Source organism: Haliotis asinina, chromosome 1 (genome assembly GCF_037392515.1).
Source record: "Haliotis asinina isolate JCU_RB_2024 chromosome 1, JCU_Hal_asi_v2, whole genome shotgun sequence".
NCBI lineage: Eukaryota > Metazoa > Mollusca > Gastropoda > Lepetellida > Haliotidae > Haliotis > Haliotis asinina.
Genome location: NC_090280.1, coordinates 83,300,557 through 83,320,958, shown reverse-complemented (window position 1 = coordinate 83,320,958; position 20,402 = coordinate 83,300,557). Strand labels below are relative to the sequence as shown.

The 20,402-nt window shown below is 39.8% G+C and overlaps 1 protein-coding gene across 2 annotated transcripts; it reads right to left on the bottom strand.

Moving 5' to 3' along the window:
- Window positions 1-3,709: 3,709 nt before the first annotated feature.
- Window positions 3,710-20,230, bottom strand: LOC137298189 (acyl-coenzyme A thioesterase 1-like). Of its 2 annotated transcripts, none has more exons than XM_067830350.1 (9): window positions 19,999-20,230; window positions 18,177-18,435; window positions 17,073-17,336; window positions 16,346-16,515; window positions 14,333-14,446; window positions 6,957-7,045; window positions 6,575-6,656; window positions 4,610-4,811; window positions 3,710-3,958 (listed from the first exon to the last, which is right to left on the bottom strand). In XM_067830350.1, the coding sequence occupies exons 2-9, from the start codon at window positions 18,385-18,387 to the stop codon at window positions 3,831-3,833; spliced, it is 1,260 nt and encodes a 419-aa protein (XP_067686451.1). In that variant the 5' UTR covers window positions 18,388-18,435; window positions 19,999-20,230; the 3' UTR covers window positions 3,710-3,830. The 2 variants fall into 2 exon arrangements, with proteins under 2 accessions (XP_067686451.1, XP_067686458.1); XM_067830357.1 differs by lacking the exon at window positions 19,999-20,230 and adding an exon at window positions 18,875-19,226.
- Between the last annotated feature and the right edge of the window lie 172 nt (window positions 20,231-20,402).

The window sequence follows — 20,402 nt, the reverse complement described above, 5'->3', positions numbered from 1 at the left end:
GCATTGAGCTGGAAAACATAGCTCCTTCCCGTCTTCTTTCTTCTCCTCCTTGGCAGTTGGTTAGGCCACAAGTTGACCTAACATTAACATCATTTAAAAAATCAGAAACAAATGCATTACAATATAAACAAGAATATCATCAATTAAAACATAAATATAGCAATTACAAACCCTTATTCACAGATGGATCCAAGGACGGTGGCGCAGTTGCTTCTGCTACTGTCATTGGATCCAGAACAATATCTTCTAGATTACCAGATAATAGTTCTATTTTTACAGCAGAAGCTAACGCCATATTAACAGCTCTCAAATATATTCAAAGACACCCGAAACGTAAACAATATATAGTCTATTCCGATTCTCTTTCTTGCCTTCAGGCTCTCAAAAATATTTCTTGCAAACATCCACTTTTAATAGAAATTATTGAATTGTATAATGATCTTGCAACTGGCCAATACGACATCGTCTTCTGTTGGTTACCCAGCCATGTAGGGATCTCTGGTAACACATTGGCTGACCTTGCTGCTAAGGCAGCACTCAACAAATCCGTGACTCCACTTCTTATTCCATACAGTGATTATAAAGCTAGCATTAGAACTTACATCCGTGATCTGATGCAGAAGAAGTGGGACACCCAAGTGGGTATAAATAAATTACATGCAATAAAACCTTATATTGGTTATACCCACTTGGGTTGTCAGTCCAGATTTGAAGAGGTAATCATGCGGCGATGTCGTATTGGTCATACTAGATATACTCATTCATACCTATTGAAAGGTGAGGATCCTCCGTTTTGCATCCCTTGTGATGAGAGAACCACGGTCAAGCATATCCTGCTTGACTGTGTTGAATTCTTCATCATAAGGGATAAATATTTCAATGTAAAAACAATTAAGGATCTTTTTAACACCGTAAGTTCTCATTTAATTCTTGGATGTTTAAAAGAAATTTATTTCATCTTTGAATTTTGATTATTATGTTCTGTAGATAGCTGCATTTTAATCCATGGTAATTTAGATTAGTAACTTGAATTGTTAGTGGCTGTACCCTCAAAGGGGGTTGAAGTACCGTAAAATTATTGTCCTCCTGAGAGGGTAAGTAAGTCCCAAAACATTTCCAGACTTCCACTGTTTTTAATCGTAGTATATGTGTATTTTTAATTTTTGGCTAGATGTATCTAAATTGCTAACAGCTGAGGGGATGATGTAAATCCAACTAGAGTCCATGCAGGTAGCAAAGGTACTGTAAGTCCCCATGGTCCATAGTATGGTGATCTACCTTAGGTTGTTGGCAATCTATAGCCTGATTTTATGTTGTATTGTCCGAATAGTGATATTATTTTTAACTTTCCACACTAGTTTTAATCATACTTGTGATATTCTAGTTGTTTTACTGTACCTCGTTGACAGGTTTTATAGTATCGATATATTTCACTTCAGTATTAAACGTTCTCGTCACGATATGGCTGAGATATTGCCGATGTGACGTTAAATATTAACTCACACTCACACACTGTTCTCATTATGTCAGGGCAGAATGAATATATTCAATATAGAGCTTCCGAGCGGTTGTGTTAGGTTTCTAAAATGTTAAATCAACAGGTAGGTACGTTTCATTGCTCTAAAGTAGAAGCACTAGGCGTGTCCACTACACTACACTACCGAAGGTACACATACATATATTTTAGTCCATGTCATACCAAACAGGTAGTCTGGCTTACATGACCAAGGGGAGTCATTTTCCCCTTAGAGTCTGTTTCCCCCTGTTCAGACTTTTTCTGAATTCCGATTATTCACCTGAATAGGCAGAACACACTTGACAGACGCACTTTATCATAAACCCTTCACGGCTAAAAGGAAACAATTTAAAAACCCGAAAAAGAAAACCACAAAAAAAAAAAAAAAACCGAAAATCAAACGAACTACATATATATGTGTTTTCATAATTGTGCTATTCGTTTCTGTTACAGTCAGGTGACTACTTTGCAGCAGGTCAACAGCTAGTGGTAACACAAAATGCTTTATCTCAAACAAGAGTGCGTTCTGGACCAAACTTTATCAAAAACTGGTTTAACAAAGGTAGTGTTTATGTAAACATTCTCAGGGATGAAAACCGATTAATTCCATTCATACACCTAAAAGCGTCTTTCAATAAGAAAGGATACTAAACTTATTTACAATTGTTTATTACCTACCATTCTTTATTATCTACCATCCCAAAGGTATGGAGTTCAATACTGAAGCAAAATATATTAAAATAGATTCTCCTCTCGTTGAAAAAGTGTGCCCTAGCATTAAGAACGATATTACAACTCCCTGTAAAGGACCAAGAATTGTCTGTCATGCACTGATTCATTTAGAATTACCTAAGTAGAAATATACTTTCGTATTAAAATGATAAAGTCAGTCTTTTCACAAGAAAGTGAAATGTGCTGCAAACAATTTACCTATATTATTTGTGTCTTAGGGCCTCTAGTATGGTGATCTGCCTTCAGTTGTTGGAGATCTATAGCCTGTTTTTATGTTGTATTATCTGAATAGTGAAATTAGTTTTAACTTTCACTCTGGTTTTATTTCTTATTGTAATATTTTAGGTGTTTTACTGTCCTTCGTCGACAGGTTGTTTTACCATATACATCAATTCCTTTTTTCAAGAATGTTCTCGTCACGATATGGCTGCAATACTGCTGATGTGACGTTAAATATGAACTCACTCACTCTCGTGTGTCTTAGCGTTCGCCTTTATGATTTAATCTTTATCTTTATATTGCTATTTGCATATGATGAGATGAGTTGTGATTGCTGGTCGGTTGGTATTCCCAATGTTTTTTCTTGATATTAGTGTGACGTTAAATTTTAACTCACTCACTCACTTGATATAAGTGCAGACCCATCATCTAGAAATGTTTTTGGTGTAATAAAAACATAATGAAAAAAGTGAACCCAAGTCTAGAGTCGCCATGCCTCATTTCAGTACAACATGACAAGAGTACAAGAGTACAATGCATACGTTTAATGTATAGTGCAACTAATATGTCAGTGTACATCACCGAGATATTGCTGGAATATTGATGAAAGTGGCCTAGAATCATACTCGTAAAGACCGTTACCATGGACACTCTAAATACGATTCCCATTCAACAAATCACAGTGTATGAGCAAATGTCGACACTATTTCTACTGGAGTGAAGCGGGAACAGTGGACAGGATCAGCAGGACATCTTATCGAGCCACCATACATGCCCGTATCAAGGGCAATGTTCCATAAAGTTTTAGGTGAGCATTTACGTCAAATTATTCGACACATGTACAGTTTATTTTAATGGTTTGCAGTAAGAGAAACATTCTTCTAAATTGGATTTTGGTTTGTTTTAATGCTAGAAGCAAGAAAACCGATTGTCTAAACAACGAGAACGATAAACCCATGGTCTCTTTGTCATATGTATGTGCATATAGATGTGTGCTGTACCACATTACTGCGTCATACTGTTAGGTGTAATTAATCAATGTCAATGGAAGTCATTATATATTTCCTAACTACTATTGTCCATTATGTGATTTGTGTTAGCATTTGCATGGGGCGCTGTGGGAAGCCTTGTGCTTAAAGCGCTCGTCCGCCCTGATGAAGTTTCAGTCTGATTTCACTATTTGTTTTCTTTTTTCAAGAAGGTATTTTGAAAGTGGATGTAAATCATGAGCAAAACATTATATCATCTTGACACAATGATAGTGCGGGTAGTTTATTTCAGATTCATAAATATTTCATAACATGTCAGCCCTTGAGAAACAGGCAGGACTGAAACTTTAACACTGCAGAACAGTATATTTTAGCTATAAACGACTTGAACTGTGCTGCTCCTTTGGCAGATGTGTGTGGAGGAAGTGGAGAAGCCTTTTCCAGGCATCCACTTGGGCTGCCGCATGAGCTTCAGGTTGCCCCCCCATCACAAGTGTCGAGCCTGTTGAATCAAACATGTACAAGCTTGTGAATGAATAATACATGAAAAATGCAACTAGTAAATAAATCTCAAAATTAGATTGTAGACTAAGTACTAATATTTGTACATTCTATCGACGGGGCACTGATAAGACATTAAGACGCATTTTAGTTGCAATTAACATGAAATTTATGGAAATGTGTAATGTCTCTTTATTCTGTCATTACCCTCTCTACAAAACTAGTGCTGCTGTTCAGACGTGTTTCAGTGGAACAGAAATTTGAACAGACTGCTATGTCGTGAGACGTGTTCCAATTCACAGCGCACAGGCCACAGGTAAAGTAAAGCACTCATAGCAATATATTGGTATATAAGTGTATGGTGATCGTCTTTCCTCCTCTAGTTCATAAACTACATACATGGTCGTGAGTCACCTACTGGTTGTTTCAGTGTACATCGAACAGTCTGACGCAGCACTGTGCTACTACATACATCTACATGTACATACATATGACAAATAGACCATAGGGATTTTGTTCTCGCTGTTTAGACAATCGTTTTTTTTTTGCTACTGCTATTAAAACTGACCAGTGACCAATCTTTAAGAATGTTTCTCGTACTGTAAGCCATGTGAACTGTACATGTGTCGCATAATTTGACAGAAATGCTCACCTAGCATTTTATGGAAGATTGCCCTTGATACGGGCATATATGGCGGTTCGAATAGATGTCCTGTTCCTGGATAGATGATGAGTTCAATGTTCTTCCTCTTCTCTTCAGGACATGCCTCAATGAGTGCATTAGCAAAGTCAGTTCTCCATACGCCATCATCTTCACCACACAAATACAGTATCTTGGCATTGTTAGTCCAGGCCTGCAAAAAGCAGTGAAACGAAAACACGATGCCAGGCAGAGAAGAATACGTAAACAATCCAACAAATTATGTCAGGATAGTCAGAGCAAAAAATATTATAAGTTACTAAGTGTTCACGAGGTTGATATTTAACTCGGTTGCACGATAATTAGCCATATCAAACTCTCGAATACATGGTAACACATTTATCTCGACGGACACCCTCACAAAATGTGTTTGTGTACCTTCATTTCTTATGCACCCGTGAAGGTCCCGGGGTAGAATAGGCCTTCAGCAACCCATGCTTGTCATAAAAGGCTATTATGCTTGTCGTAAGAGGCGACTAACGGGATCGGGTGGTCAGGCTCGCTGACTTGGTTGACACATGCCATCGGTACCCAGTTGCGCAAATCGATGTTCATGTTGTTGATCACTGGATTGTCTGGTCCAGACTCGATTATTTACAGACCACCGCCATATAGCTGGAACATTGCTGAGTGCGGCGTAGAACTAAACTCACTCACTTTCTCACTCATTTCGTATGTGCGTTTAAAAGGCCACGTCACCTCATTCACACATTCCACCTTAGAAATAGTGCAGTCACACGTTCGAAATCCACACTGTCGTTCTTTGTCCAACTTTTGTATAATAGGGAACTCTCAAATAACACATAACAGCAACTGATACTCTGTTCCCATGAAACTGTCATCAGCTTGGGCTGACTGGAGGTTAGGTCAGCGTCACCTGTATTGGGATGCTCCCGTCAGACAAAGCGAAAGATTACTCTAGACGCGTTGATATTCTAAAACAGGTAAACAGATGGGTACAGTGTAGTAGGAATTGCGTATGGCGCACTGCTACAGAAGTGACGTTTGTGGCCTAGAAATTACAGCAATTCGGTCGCTGACCCCTCTCAGGTGGAAGTCAAATCATCCGTCATGATCGCCGTGTGGAAGTGTAATGGTGGACTCCGGTGAACCGGGCGAGAAAGCGAGTCGTTTTGGATAGCTAGCATCAAGACAGGGCGAGAAGAAGATTGGAGAAGAGAAGGTGAATTTCTGATAGTTTATGGCTTTTCCCATACGTTACTTCTCAGAATCACTATCCATGAAAGCCCACACAACTCTAGAAATTGTGGCAAGACTAGATTTCCTTAGCTTGAAGTAAGTCCCAGGGACTTTTTATTTTTTATTTTTACCATGAACTCTTTTGAGTAAAATATTATTTCAGAGACTAGTTATTAGTCTACAGAATCGCCAACTCGCTGATAAACAGAGAGAGGCAATATGTATACACTCATGTAGTCAGTGACGACCGTAATCTTGACTGCATTGAAGTGTCACACTACTGTGGCTCTAATGACAAGGATAGAGTGGTTTTGAACACTGTGGATAGACTGCAATTCTTGCTTAGTAATGGCATGGATTTCTGGAGAGTATTGACTCCAACGGGAACCTTGCAGGACGATATTGCGATGTCGTATAGTCTTTGTTACCAAACAATACAAACAAGGGAGATGACACTAGACGAAATGATGTTACTAGGGACGCGTGTGGTCCAGGTGAACACAGCAAAATATACCTACGGCACGTGACCGGTTTTGACCAATGGGTAGCCGACACTGCAGTGCAAGTCTAGATGATATAGAAGTCACAGTCCTGCAGATTACATTGACAGCACTACAATAAGTTTTGTGCAACAATGTCAAGAGTCATTTCGTAAACTGAAGAGCTATTCCGCTAAGGCCGTCACATCGTGTAATTTCTGTAACTAGATCCACTGACCGGAATGATTTCACTGTCGTAACACGCAGCGTCTTTGAGATAAACTCCTTCATCTGTATATATCAGTTTACTTTCGTTCATTCTGAAAATATTCAAGTGAAATAATAATTTAATTTTAGTTCAAGTGCAAGATATATTATTGGCATTAATATATGAGAAGCAATCATATCATTACGAAAGACGCTGGTATTTGTCACATTAATCTGCACGTTCTGATATCAAGTATCTGAAGTAAATAAGCTTAATAACATATCCTGATTAATTTATACTTGCCTTCAAGGGCAAATTGAGATAACTTCAGTGCATCATTTGGATGTAGTACACAAATACGTAGCTTTAGTGCCGCATTGAACACAAGAAATCAGCACGTATAAATGCTCACTTGAACCCTTTCCAAAATGGTTGTCCACACCTTTTCAGATCATCAAGTCCATATACAGGAGCACCACCGATATTCACAAGAGCCTTCACCTATTGCCAACATGGTGAAATCATGCATGGTTAGTGTTCCCCCGAGGAGAAGATGAATTTGTAGAAAAAGGATACTCCCTAATCTATAGGGGCATGCAAAACATGACAAAGTACACATGCGTGAGTGAGTCTAGTTTATGCCGCACTCAGCAATATTCCAGCTATATGACTACGGTCTGTCAACAATCGAGTCTGGACCAGACAATCCAGTGATCAACAACATGAGCATCGATCTGCGCAATTGGGAACCGATGAAATGTGTCAACCAAGTCAGCGAGCCTGACCACCCGATCCCGTCAGTCGTCTCTTACGACAAGCACAGTCGCCTTTTATGGCAAGCATGAGTTTTTGGAGGCCTATTCGACCCCGGACCTTCATGAGTCCAAAGCATATATGAAGTCAAACATATAATTCTAATTCTCAAGTTCATTTATTTTGCTTCTCTCGATAGCATATCTTATATATGGCGTTACACTTTGATAGTCAATTACTAATGTACTTTTGTGAGTCGCCTTCGGTATTTGAACCCATACCCTTAGAGTCAGGCACCTAATTTCCAATACCCAAAGTTAGCCGCCTAACCCACTCAGTCATTGCAATTTCCACAAGTTATCACTTTGGATAATTCCACTAAACTCAGTTTCAACAATTCAGAGCATCCCTTTATTTCTGACTGAGCGTTTTGTCAGAACATTCTTCAATTCAATGTCCGAAGCAAAGATGTATTGATGCTAATCATAATCAGTTCTATGGAATGTTTTAAATGTTGAGTCCTATGATTGTCACTATCACCATAGAAACTCTCTCAATTTCAGAGGTGGACAGAATCACTGTTGCACGAATGGTCAGTAATTTAACAAAGTCTGAATACACGAATTGTTTGTCCTTGCCCCTATGATAGTTGGAGTGAGTGAGTGAGTTAATATTTAACGTCACATCGGCAATATTTCAGCCATATCGTGACGTGAACATTAAACAGGAAATGGAATACATTTATATCATAAAAACCTGTCAACAAAGGACAGTAAAACAACTAGAATATCACAGAGAATGTAAAACTAGTAATTAGATCTAAAACAGTTCAACTATAAGAGGACAATACAATATAAAAATGGGCTATGGATTGCCAACAACTGAAGGTACATCACCATACTAGGGACCATGGGGACTTACATTACTTTTGCTACCTACATGGACCCTAGCTGGATTTACACCATCCCTTCAGTCAGTGGCATTTATGCGGAGAATCGGCCATACATTAAAATGACAAAAATACTGCGATTAAAAACCTGGAAACATTAAATTTACATCAAATGTTTCGGGACTTACGTACCCTCTTAGGAGGACAATAATTTTACAGTACTTTAACCCCCTTGGGGGTACAGCCACTAACATATTGAGTTACTAATTTAAACTTCCAATTATAAAATATATATCTATTTACAAATCAGTTAACAGATCTAATTCTTTTAAAAATCCTATGATTAAATGAGCACTAGTATTGTTAAAAAGATCCTTCATTGTTCTTGAATTGAAATAAGTGTCCCTTGTGATGGAATACTCAACACAGTCAAGCAAGATATGCTTGACTGTGATTCTTTCATCACAAGGGATACAAAACGGAGGATCCTCACCTTTTAGTATATATTCGTGCGTGTATCTTGTGTGGCCAATGCGACATCGTCGCATAATGACCTCTTCAAATCTCGTCTGACAACCCAAGTAGGTGTAACCAATAGAGGGTTTTATCGCATGTAATTTGTTTACACCTACTTGGGTGTCCCACTTCTTTTGCATCAGATCACGGATATAAGATCTAATGGTGGCTTTGTAATCGCTGTAAGGAATAAGAAGTGGTGTCACAGATTTGTTGAGTGCTGCTTTAGCAGCTACATCGGCCATTGTGTTACCAGAAATGCCCACGTGGCTGGGTAACCAACAGAAGACGATGTCGTATTGGCCAGTAGCAAGATCATTATGCAATTCAATAATTTCAATTGAAAGTGGATGTTTGCAAGAAATATTTTTAATAGCCTGAAGGCAAGAAAGAGAGTCCGAATAGATTACATACTGTTTATGCTTGGGGTGTCTTTGAACATATTTAAGAGCCATTAGTATGGCGTTTGCTTCAGCTGTGAAAATGGAGCTGCAATCTGGTAATCTAGCAGATAGTGTTCTGGATCCAATGACAGTGGCACAAGCTACTGCGCCATCGTCCTTGGACCCATCGGTAAATATGGGTTTGTAATTGCTATATTTATGTTTTAATTGATTATATTCTTGTTTATATTGTAATTGATTAGTTTCTGACTTCTTAAACTGTGTAAGAGTCAAATCAACTTTTGGCCGCACTAGTTGCCAAGGAGGAGAAGAAAGTAAACGCGAAGGATGTATAATCTCCAGCTCAATGCCAGCATCAGAAAGGAATGGTTTAACTCTATGCCCAAGAGGTGGAACAAGGGAAGATTTCTTAGTATATAAATCCCCATAGAGGGGATTAAAGACACAGTTAAAGGCAGGGTTAGACTTGTTAGAAAAAAAGTTTTGTAATATATTGTACGGATAATTTCATACGGCGTTGTGAAAGAGATGGTTCATCTGCTTCGACGTAAAGACTGTCCACAGGAGAAGTTCTGAAGGATCCGAGACAAAGTCTAAGACCTTGGTGGTGGACAGAATCCAGTAGTCTTAAGCTGCTTTTACAGGCTCCCCCATATACGATGGACCCATAATCAAGCTTTGAGCGGACCAGTGATCTATATAGGTGAAGGAGGGTAGCTTGATCCCCTCCCCATTTTGAATTGGAAACAACTTTTAGTAAATCCAGAGCCTTCAAGCATTTATTTTTTAGATATTTAATGTGTGGAAGAAAAGTTAAATGGGAGTCGAAAATTATACCCAAGAACTTGGCCTCCTTGACCACTTTAATGGGAGTGCCATTTAAAAAGAGTTCTGGGTCCTTATGTGGCTTATATTTTCTACAGAAGTGTAGACAATTAGTTTTTGACTGAGAAAATTTAAATCCATTTTCGAGACACCATTTATTTATTTTGTTTAAACACAACTGCAGTTGCCGTTCAATAGTATGCATATTTTTACCGCGGCAAGAAATATTAAAATCATCCACGAAAAGCGATCCATCGATGGAATCGTTTAAAACCTTGGATAAACTGTTAATCTTAATGCTAAACAGTGTGACAGACAAAATACTGCCTTGTGGGACACCCTGATCCTGATTGTAATGATCAGACAGGGTTGAACCCACTCGGACCTGAAATTTTCTGTCATTTAAAAAGTTAGATATAAATTGAGGTAAACGACCTCGTAATCCAAAGTCATGTAAATCTTTTAAAATTCCATGTTTCCATGTCGTGTCATACGCTTTTTCTAAATCGAAAAAGATTGACACTGCATGTTGTTTATTAATTATGGCATTTTTAACAAAAGATTCTAAACGCACTAAGTGATCGACAGTACTTCTGTTTTTACGGAAACCGCATTGTATATCTGTTATGAGGTTATTGGTTTCCAAGTACCAAACAAGTCGATTATTTATCATGCGTTCCATGGTCTTGCAAACACAGCTAGTTAGTGAAATGGGCCTATAATTAGAAGGATCCGTATGATCACGTCCAGGTTTAGGGATGGGAACAATAATAGCATCACGCCACGAGGAAGGGAATTTTCCACTTGTCCAAATGTTATCAAAAATATATAATAGTGTCTCTAAACATGAGTCTGGCAAGTGTTTCAGGAGTTGATAATGTATACCATCAGCTCCAGAAGCAGTATCGTGAGCCTGATCAAGAGCAGTGTGAAGTTCATGTATCGAAAATGTTTCATTGTAGTCTTCTCCATTATCTGAATTGAAATTAATAGGTGTCCTTTCCTGCTGTTTTTGATATTTTTGGAATTCAGGTACATAATTAGATGAGGAAGAGTGTTTGGCCAACGTTTCACCAAGTTTATTTGCAATATCTGATTTACTAGTCAATAATTGGTTCCCATCTTTCAGATGACTGACGCTAGCTTTCGATCCCTTACCCTTGATTTTCTGGATCATATTCCACACCTTTGATATCGGCGTGCGCGAATTAATTTTTGAGACATAGGTTTGCCAAGAGTGGCGTTTACTCTGCTTGAAAGCACGTCGAGCTTTGGCGTTCAAAATTTTAAATTTATCTAAATTGTGGACCATAGGATGGCGACGGAAATAATGTTCGGCTTTCTTCCGTGCCTTCCTAGCCTGTTTGCATTTATCTGTAAACCATGGTTTTCGTATGTGAGGAATTGAAGAGGACTTAGGGATACATTCGTCAGCTATGGTATTTAGCTTATCTGAGAAACATTTAATGGCATCAGGAATATCATTAAAAAGTTCAGGTTTAAGTTGTTCAGCGCATTGAATTTCATACAGAGGCCAGTTAACCTTATAAAAATTCCATCTTGATGATGGCGGAACGTCAGATGGATTCACAGGCTTTAGCATTGTTGGGAAATGGTCACTTCCACAAAGGTCGTCATGGACTGACCATTCAAATTCATTCAATAGGCTGGAGTCAGTAAAAGACAAATCAAGAGATGAATATGTTCCAGTGCCAGGGTGTAAATACGTATTTGAACCGTCATTATAAATGCATAGATCATTATTTGAAATGAATTCCTCCAGTAATTTACCTTTAGTGTTTGTATTACGACTGCCCCAGAGTGGATTGTGTCCATTTAAATCACCCATGATTATACAGGGCTTAGGGAGTTCATCATACAGAGCCTGAAGATCAGTTTGCTGAACGGATGAGGAAGGCGAAACATACAAAGAGCAAAGAGTAACTGCAACATGCAAAGTAAGTCTTACTGCAACGGCCTGGAGACTTGTTTTAAGTAGAACAGGACTGTGGATTACATCATTCCGAACAAGGATTGAAGATCCTCCAGTGGCTTTTCCACCCGGAGGAGAAAAACAATGATAAGCATTATATTGACGTAATTCGAAAAGATCAGTCTGCTTGAGATATGTCTCTTGTAAACAGAATGCTGACGGTTTAAAATCTTGGACTAACAGATGTAAATCGTTTAAATTTGTCCTGAGTCCTCTACAGTTCCATTGTATTAGAGGTGAAGAAACAATCTCTATGGGGGATGAACAGGAGATCGACCCCTCACCTTCCTGGCTGGAGACAAGCTATGTGCCCTTCCATGGTTGTGGTCGGACATATCCATGTCTTCGAGTGATCCAAATTTGTTAAATATTTGGACCTGATTATTGGCCCCTTTCGGCGTTCTACCACTTTGATTCTTTCTATTTGTTTCAGCTCTAGTTTTGGATTTGATTTTTTCAAGTTGTGTCTCATTTTTCTCTGATTTTGATTTTTGAGATGAGGTCGTATTTTGAGAAGAGGACGAATCCTTATCGCTAGATGGCATAGACTGATTTAGGGTTTGTGAACTGGATGTTTGTGTACAATTCTCTTTATTTGCGGTAGGGATCAAGGTTGGAGCTGAAGATTTTGCCCAAGTGTATTCGGTCTGGCAAGCTACCGATTTACATGGAAGAGGTCTTGGAGTTGTAGCAGAAGCCACAGGAGAAGCAGTTGCGGCAGCATAAGATAGGCCGGTAGGTTCCTGAGCAATGACGTATTTCTTAGCCTCAGAAAAGGTGATATTTCGTTCGTGTTTGACACGAGAAATTTTTGATTGGAATTTCCATGACGGGCATTCTCTGGAAGACGAGGGATGACTCCCAGAACAATTGACGCAAGCACACGGGTTATTGCACAGTGTACTGTCTTCACATTTCCCTCCACATCGGTTGCAGGCAGCTGGATTACGGCAAGAGTTGGAACCATGGCCATACTTTTGGCAATTGTAACATCTTAGGGGATTTGGAATGTAGGCATCTACCCTTAGTTGACAATAACCAGCTTTAAGTGAGCTTGGGCGGGATGGAAGACAGAAAGTAAACAAGTACGTATTGCTTTTTACAATTTCATTTTCTCTTTTGAATGTAAATCGTTTGACAGCAGTGACTCCTTGAGAGTGTAACTCGGAAACAATGTCTGTTTCAGTCATGTCAGATAGGCAGCGTCCAGTATCACGGACGATGCCTTTGCTATTGTTGAGTGTCCTGTGAGACGACACCTTCACGGGAACATTGGCCAGAGATTTAGTTGAAAGCAGAATTTGTGACTGAATTTGTTTCTTACATTCAATAAGGAGAGATCCTGATCGTAATTTTTTAACTTCTTTGACTTCACCAGCCAGACCTTCTATGCCTTTCGCAATAGCAAAAGGATTCAATTTAAGAGGACCATCATTTGGATCAGACATGACAAGAAAGCGAGACCAACTTGCAGGATTTGAGACAGCTGTAGTATCTTCGTCCTCTGACGAGAATGAATCATCTGATTCATGCGAACGTTTTTTAAGTGGGGGTGCCATGATTGTATTAAGTTGGATTCACTCTCCTAGCTCCCCACCCACCATGGAGTGTCAACAAGGACGATGCCTTTTGTCTGTGGATCTCCGTCAGACGGCACCAAGGATACAAGGAGAGTATACTCAAGCAGGAAAATGCCTAAAAGGATAGATCCCACCAGATTGGCCCATGAGCCACCGCCTTCTGGCATAGGACTCTAGGCAAATTGTAAAAACAAGACTTTTAGCAAATATGAAATAGCCAAGACCACACAATAATTTTTGAAAAGTCAAAAGTGTGCAAAAATAAGTACTATGCACAGGGCTTGGCGTGACCAGCCGATTGGTCGAACCGGGCCCATTCGACCACCCGTCTAGGTAAAGTCAGGGCCAAAGTGGTGTGTTGAGCAACAGGAACACGGTTGCAAGCCCCTATTGCCCTCAACCACCAGGATCCCCTCCTCCACCGACACAGGGCCGCAACCCACGGCCAACAGGTTGGTGGACCAAATATGCCCCCGGGTCCACAACGGGGGGTTGGCGAGCACTTAGCGTTACCCAGCACCCACCACGAGGAGGTGGCTCGCCACGGGTGCCTATGATAGTTGGAAGAAAATACATGAATACACACATATACTCATGGAAACAAATAAGGGAACACATGAAAGGACAAGTGCTCTTTTATCCTTCCCCAGATTTCTTCACTGTGTACTTTTCTTGTACTGTGCGTGAAATAAATAAAGGAACGTTTGTATTTTCAAGTGCTCCTGTATTTCTTTTCATGAGTATAAATATGGACAAGACCAATTTAATAATTCACCTCGATGTGCTGTTATTTGATAAATCATTTGTAGATTGTAAAATCACATTCACCAGATTAGTTGACATGCCAAGCAGGAAGGCCAGCTCTCCTCCCTTGGACGTACCGATCACTGCTATACCACCAGGCTGGACAGAGGGATGAAAAGCCAGCCACTCTACAACACACTAAACACAACATGGCATTTGATCTATGCATCTTCCTTCAATTTATGTGTCTAAGGATTCACTTTGAAAATTTAGAACATGAAGAGTTAAGGGAGCAACACACAATGCTAAAATAACATGAACATTTCGTCCATACTATGTAAAGATGGCTATCTTCTATGTGATGGATCTGTTCCCTACCAGATCCATGCTTCAGTTAGTTGATATTCTCCTTCGTAAATCTGAGCTTGGTTCCAGAATACCCGCACAAGATACTGCCATTATTGACGAAGCCTTGACATCGTCTCGAATCTGTACTTTGTCTCCAAAGTGCTGAAAACTGCTGGGAAGACCCCCCTTATTGCTCCTTTACAAAAACATTCTATACGATGAATTCCAGTCTGCATATCGGAGCAGCCACAGCATTGAAACAACTTTACTCAATGTAGTGGATAATGTACTTACAGCGGTAGACTCTGAGCAGTGTCTGATACGACAGATCACTGCTTCTTGGCTGTTAACAAAAACCGTTCCGGATGAGGCATCTCTGTTTTAAGATGATTTCCCTTATACCAATCTGAACGATCTCTGTTCGTGCTGATCCAAAATATTAGATCCCATACATGTAACCTTTCATGAGGTGTCCCGCATGGTTTCATGTTGGGACCAATGATTTTCACTCTCTAAATTAGCAGTTTTGGGGACCTTATTACTCGGCATAACATCTTAGATCATTGTTACTGATGATACTCAAATGTTAGGAAACATAATGTCAATGGACCCATGAAGGTCCGGTATACAATAGGCCTTCAGCAACCCATGCTTGCCATAAAAAGCGACTATGCTTGAGGCGACTAACAGGTGGTCAGGCTCATTTCCCAATTGTGCAGATCGATGTCCATGCTGTTAATCACTCGGCTGTCTCTTCCAGACTCGATTATTTACAGACCAACTGGAATATTGCTGATTGTGGCGTAAACCTAAACTCACTCACTCACAATGCAAAATCACAAGTTGCAGAAGTTGAAGTGTGTGCAGGCAATCTGAAGGCATGGGTGACCGTAAGTAAACTCAAACGATAAAAAAAAGACATTCTCACAGGTTCTTCTCCAGTCACCAGAAGCAAAGCTGAGTGTAAATTTACTTAAGAGAGGTGAATCACAAATCTGCGTGGTCCCTGGAGTAAAACAACTATTAACAACTGACGCAACATACTATTTTGTTAGATTCATGGTGTTGGCCCGCTTGGACCAGATGACAGTTACCTTGGGAACATTAACCAAGACCTGTTGTCCAGGTTGCAAGAAGTCCAAAATGCACCTGCCAGATTGATCTGCAGAACCACAAAGCACAGCTACATCTCCCCTATTCTCATGCCTCGTTACTGGTTACCACTCCCAGATAGGATAGAATAAAAGAGTGAGTTTAGTTTAGTTTTACGCCGCACTCAGCAATATTCCAGCTATATGGCGGCGGAGAATAAAACAAACTTAGTGTGACTTACAGATGCCTTAGTAATGCACCCCTATCATATCTCTCTAGTATTATCAGACAGTACTTTCCAACAAGGACTCTGAGATAAGCCAATCAAGCGCTGATCATCGTGACAAGTGCACACCTCAAGACATATGGACATCGACGTTTTTCTTACTTGTTATCTGTCCTCCGGGGCAATCTGCATGAATCCGCATTATATGACCAGCATCCAGTCTAACGTAAAAACGTTCCTGTTCAAGGTGCCTCATGATCTCTAAATGAACTCCTGTTGTATGTATGTACATGTATATGCGTCAGCCCCATTAGCAACCACTTGGTGACTGGATACAGGGCGCTATACATATGAACTTATTATTACTATTTAGGTGTAGGATTGGCTTTCACGGTGCATTGATTCTGTATAGTGAACGTCAAACAACTTACAAGAAAGTAATCAAAGTCAATGTCAGCCACTGAACTTGGCAAATCATCATATCTTAAGTAGGCAAGACCGAAGGAAGCAAAGCCTCTAGAAGCCAATAATGCAGAACGGAACTCTATCAGACCTCCCACTGAACCGAACATGTCGAGCACTCCTGGGAATTGTCCTTCACCTGTAAACATTTAATGACAGGAAGTTTGCGGCGTGTTACCAGGTGCAATTCAAGTTCATGTTCAAAACATATTAATATATTTACTGACAAATTTTACTTTACTTCACAGGTTGAGGTACTGTTAAAGTATTGCCGGGATGGTCACCAAAATGTGTTGGGGGTTGTTCATTTCTTCAGTAGCAATATTATTGTATAGCTACATGTTAGTTTTAAATCGGTACGTGTTATATTGTAATTGTTTTACCGCACTTTGTCGACAGATAATTGTAACGAAAACTGAAATCAGCTTTTTCTAAATAATTTGGTTCTCTATTAAAAAAGATATGCTTTCAGTACAAATGCAGTATTGTTTGTTTTATTTGTGATATATGGCTAATATTTGAATTGTCCTTGACCATCCATTTTAGTACTGCTTTTTATATCTAGACGATGGAATTCATAGCTGATGTTTCCCGTCGAGAATAGCTGGGCAACTGATGGTGGTGTGTGAGCAATATTCACGCACTTATGCTTCGTTACTACTTTACATCATCCCTGAAATGACGTTACAATCTTACCCATAGGCAAGAAGAGAGTTCCTCTGATGGAGCCTTCACGCACTTCAATCCTCCTTACAGAACTGTGTTTGTACCAGCGCTGCAACGTGTCTGTTACAAGTACTACTGTCGTGGGCAACTGGAGGTTATTCCAAAGAATGTGGTCATCTATAACACACAGTCTGAAAACCAGAGGTGTAGTAACATCTACCTTTCTGAGACATGGGTCTTTCGATATCCCTGGTACAGACTTTAGACTCCAGAACAGTCCCATGCTGTCAACACCTGCATGGAGAGAGATAAGGGGGGAAGTGGGACTTCTTAGTTTTAAGATCAGGCAGCTTCATTTTGATTCCCCTTGAAGAGAATGTGCCTGAGCAAGGCACAATTTTCTGAATTTTTACAGTTCAGCTAAGATATAATAATGTTTTCGTTCATATTGCTTGTTTTTGGTGGAAGGAGTACCATTGTGGTCTTTCATGTCGCGGTCAAATACCTTTCAACTGTGTCAGTGTCGTGTAAATATTTGCAGTTGCACACCCATCCAATCTACCAAAATGTGATTACAAGAACATGTCGGTATGATTAGTGACTCTCCCCACAGATGCTGTAATCTTCAATGACTATGAATGTTCTCTGTCTTTATACGTTACTGAATTATGTAGCATTCCAAACATCCTTAGACCTACAGGTTTACAATATTTAATACATACGTTTGCATTTAATACGTATATTTGGAATATGTGGCAGTTTGAATAAACAGTTATTTCCGATAATTTGGGAGTGCACAGACGTACAGTTATAGATGGTACATTGTAGATATCGCAAAAATTGTCATAATACTATAGCACCGTCAGTTAATGATGACGTCACAATACTATGAACTCACTGGGGTCCCTGCTCAAGAAGCCAAATGGCACTTTTGTTTTCAGATAAATTCATTCTTTTACTGATAACTCATGAAGAATGATTTCGGATGATACATATATAATTGAAAATCGACAATATATGTCATACCGGCATAAAAACATGTATGATAAATGAATTAATGTGACATGCGGATGACTATACTTTTAGAGTGTCTGTTTTACAGCAAACTGATAAAGTCCATCAGACAGAACTCACCTCTGTAAGTTCCGCCCAGAGAAGCATGTTGATCAATATCAGCTTGTCCTTGTTGGTCCGCAAGGAAATGTCCACAGGAGCTGAATACAGCCTTTCCTTCTTCTACCCACACCTGTACGGTCACTCGCTGAAGTGGACGAAGATTACTGACTGTGATGGATATCTTCTCGTCAACCAGTGCCACCTTTGGACTGATGGTAAGACACACCATGTTGGAATATATTTGCAGGTGATGTGTCTCGTAGTCATCTAAATAGGGCTGAAGAAAATATCATTAAAGTCTGATTTAGAGTACCGTTTATGCATTAAGAAACCCAACCTATTGAAATCATCAGAGTCAATAATTGGAACGGCCGTAACAAGTCTATAGTGGATAGATGATTCGTTCAAAGAAATCAATGTTCTGCTACCTGATCAATGGCTGTTTATATTACTGTACCCTACCGCTGATTGAATTCGGTGAACTTCCTCATTCATGTTCATTTGCATCATGCGCGGACATATTAGAAGATATTATTATCTTCTTTAATGAAGGACATCACTCACTAAACACACCCTCCAGCACCAAGGTTCTAATTTTCCATCACGTAACAGTGCTCACATTAAATCTTCTGCACGGTACAGGCGGAAAGACATTACATTAATTTTCATTTGCAACTAACACTTAAGTGAAACACTAACATACTAACAATACTTACACTGAAAATGTTTGAGGCTGATAAACCTGAAGCTGGATCTCAGCAAACACTGTCCCATAGATACATGCTAGTGATTCAAACACATCCGTGATACCGTGATGTGATGAAACCTGTCAATGTGTCATATCGAGCTCCATAATAACTGCTGTAATGGTATCCGCCATTACTGAATTGCTCTACTTAAAGGGTAACATATGTAGTCCCTGTGCCGCGTTCGCACTTCTAAATACATCAATGACATACTCTGAATAATAAGACACCGATGTAGAAAAGAATAATTAACATCTGATAAGACGCAAACCTCCCCAGATGAAAACGTGACCTCTACCGATCCGGTCCATCACGTGAAAGGCAGACTCCTACGTGGTTGTCGGCAATTACCTCTATAGTCATGGCAGTTTACAGCAGTACTAGGATTGCAATGGATTTCAGTCCCAAAGAATAGGAATCCCTGAACGTGTCCTATTCGACCAGTGCGAGTCATCCCTAACATGACAATGGCCAACCTCAAACGGCAAGCAGAACCACAAAATCTCATACTGCCATCGGCCCTCGGTTTCCAGACCTAGATTCCATCGAACTTTATGCTCTTAATCGACGTCTGCGACCACTCCAGCAACAGCCACAGAGCCTCAACCAGTTGGCCAAAGCACCAAAGGAAGAAAGGGAGGGTCCCCAAGGACCCATTTCGTAGCCGCACAAATACTGACACCTTCACCTTGACATTCAATCAATTATCATGATGATCCTCGATCAGTGAGACCGATTTGTGGCACATGTGTACAATTTAGCACTGTCCTTTGTCAGTATAAAGAAAGTATTTAAATCACTTTTGTGTTCTTTATCATTTACGGAGCATATTTTCCCATGCATTTTCAGGTTGAACATTTGACATTTCAAAACTGTGTTCATGGACGCTATGGTTGAGGCAGGATACCCCCCTTGTGAAAACCCCAGGTAAACATCGCTCTTTTACACAGAATCACATTGCAGGAGTCATGTATGACTCCTGCTGTAGTCAGAAATATCTTAATTGGAAGGAACATCGTCTCCTTGTTTATTCAGACTAACCACCAACGAGTACGGGTCTAATGGATACAGAATATTAGAAAGTCATTACTCACGTTGTGGCAAGATTGTTTCCACTTGTCGTGGCGAGAAAGATTGTTTGTCCACTTGTTGGCAGATGCTGTGTGGTCAATGGACAGAGTTGAATAGTAGCCTTGTATCAAAACGTAGCGTGACAGCTGGTGCAAGTTAAAACACGACTAAGAGGATATTTACAACTTTATGTCATTAATTTGTCCACCACTGACTCCTGAAAATACATAGCAGTTGTTAACAGAGTGTTATATTGGCTGTCGGTTATCGTGGCAGTAAGACATATTCCACCTTTGTGACAAATCTATCACGTTGATATGTGATCCCGAAAATGTGTGGCAGGACTGGCTACAGTAGTTGTATCCATTACACCATTTTTGATGAAGCCAAGGCTTTCGTTGCATGCGATGTTACAATATACCGCATA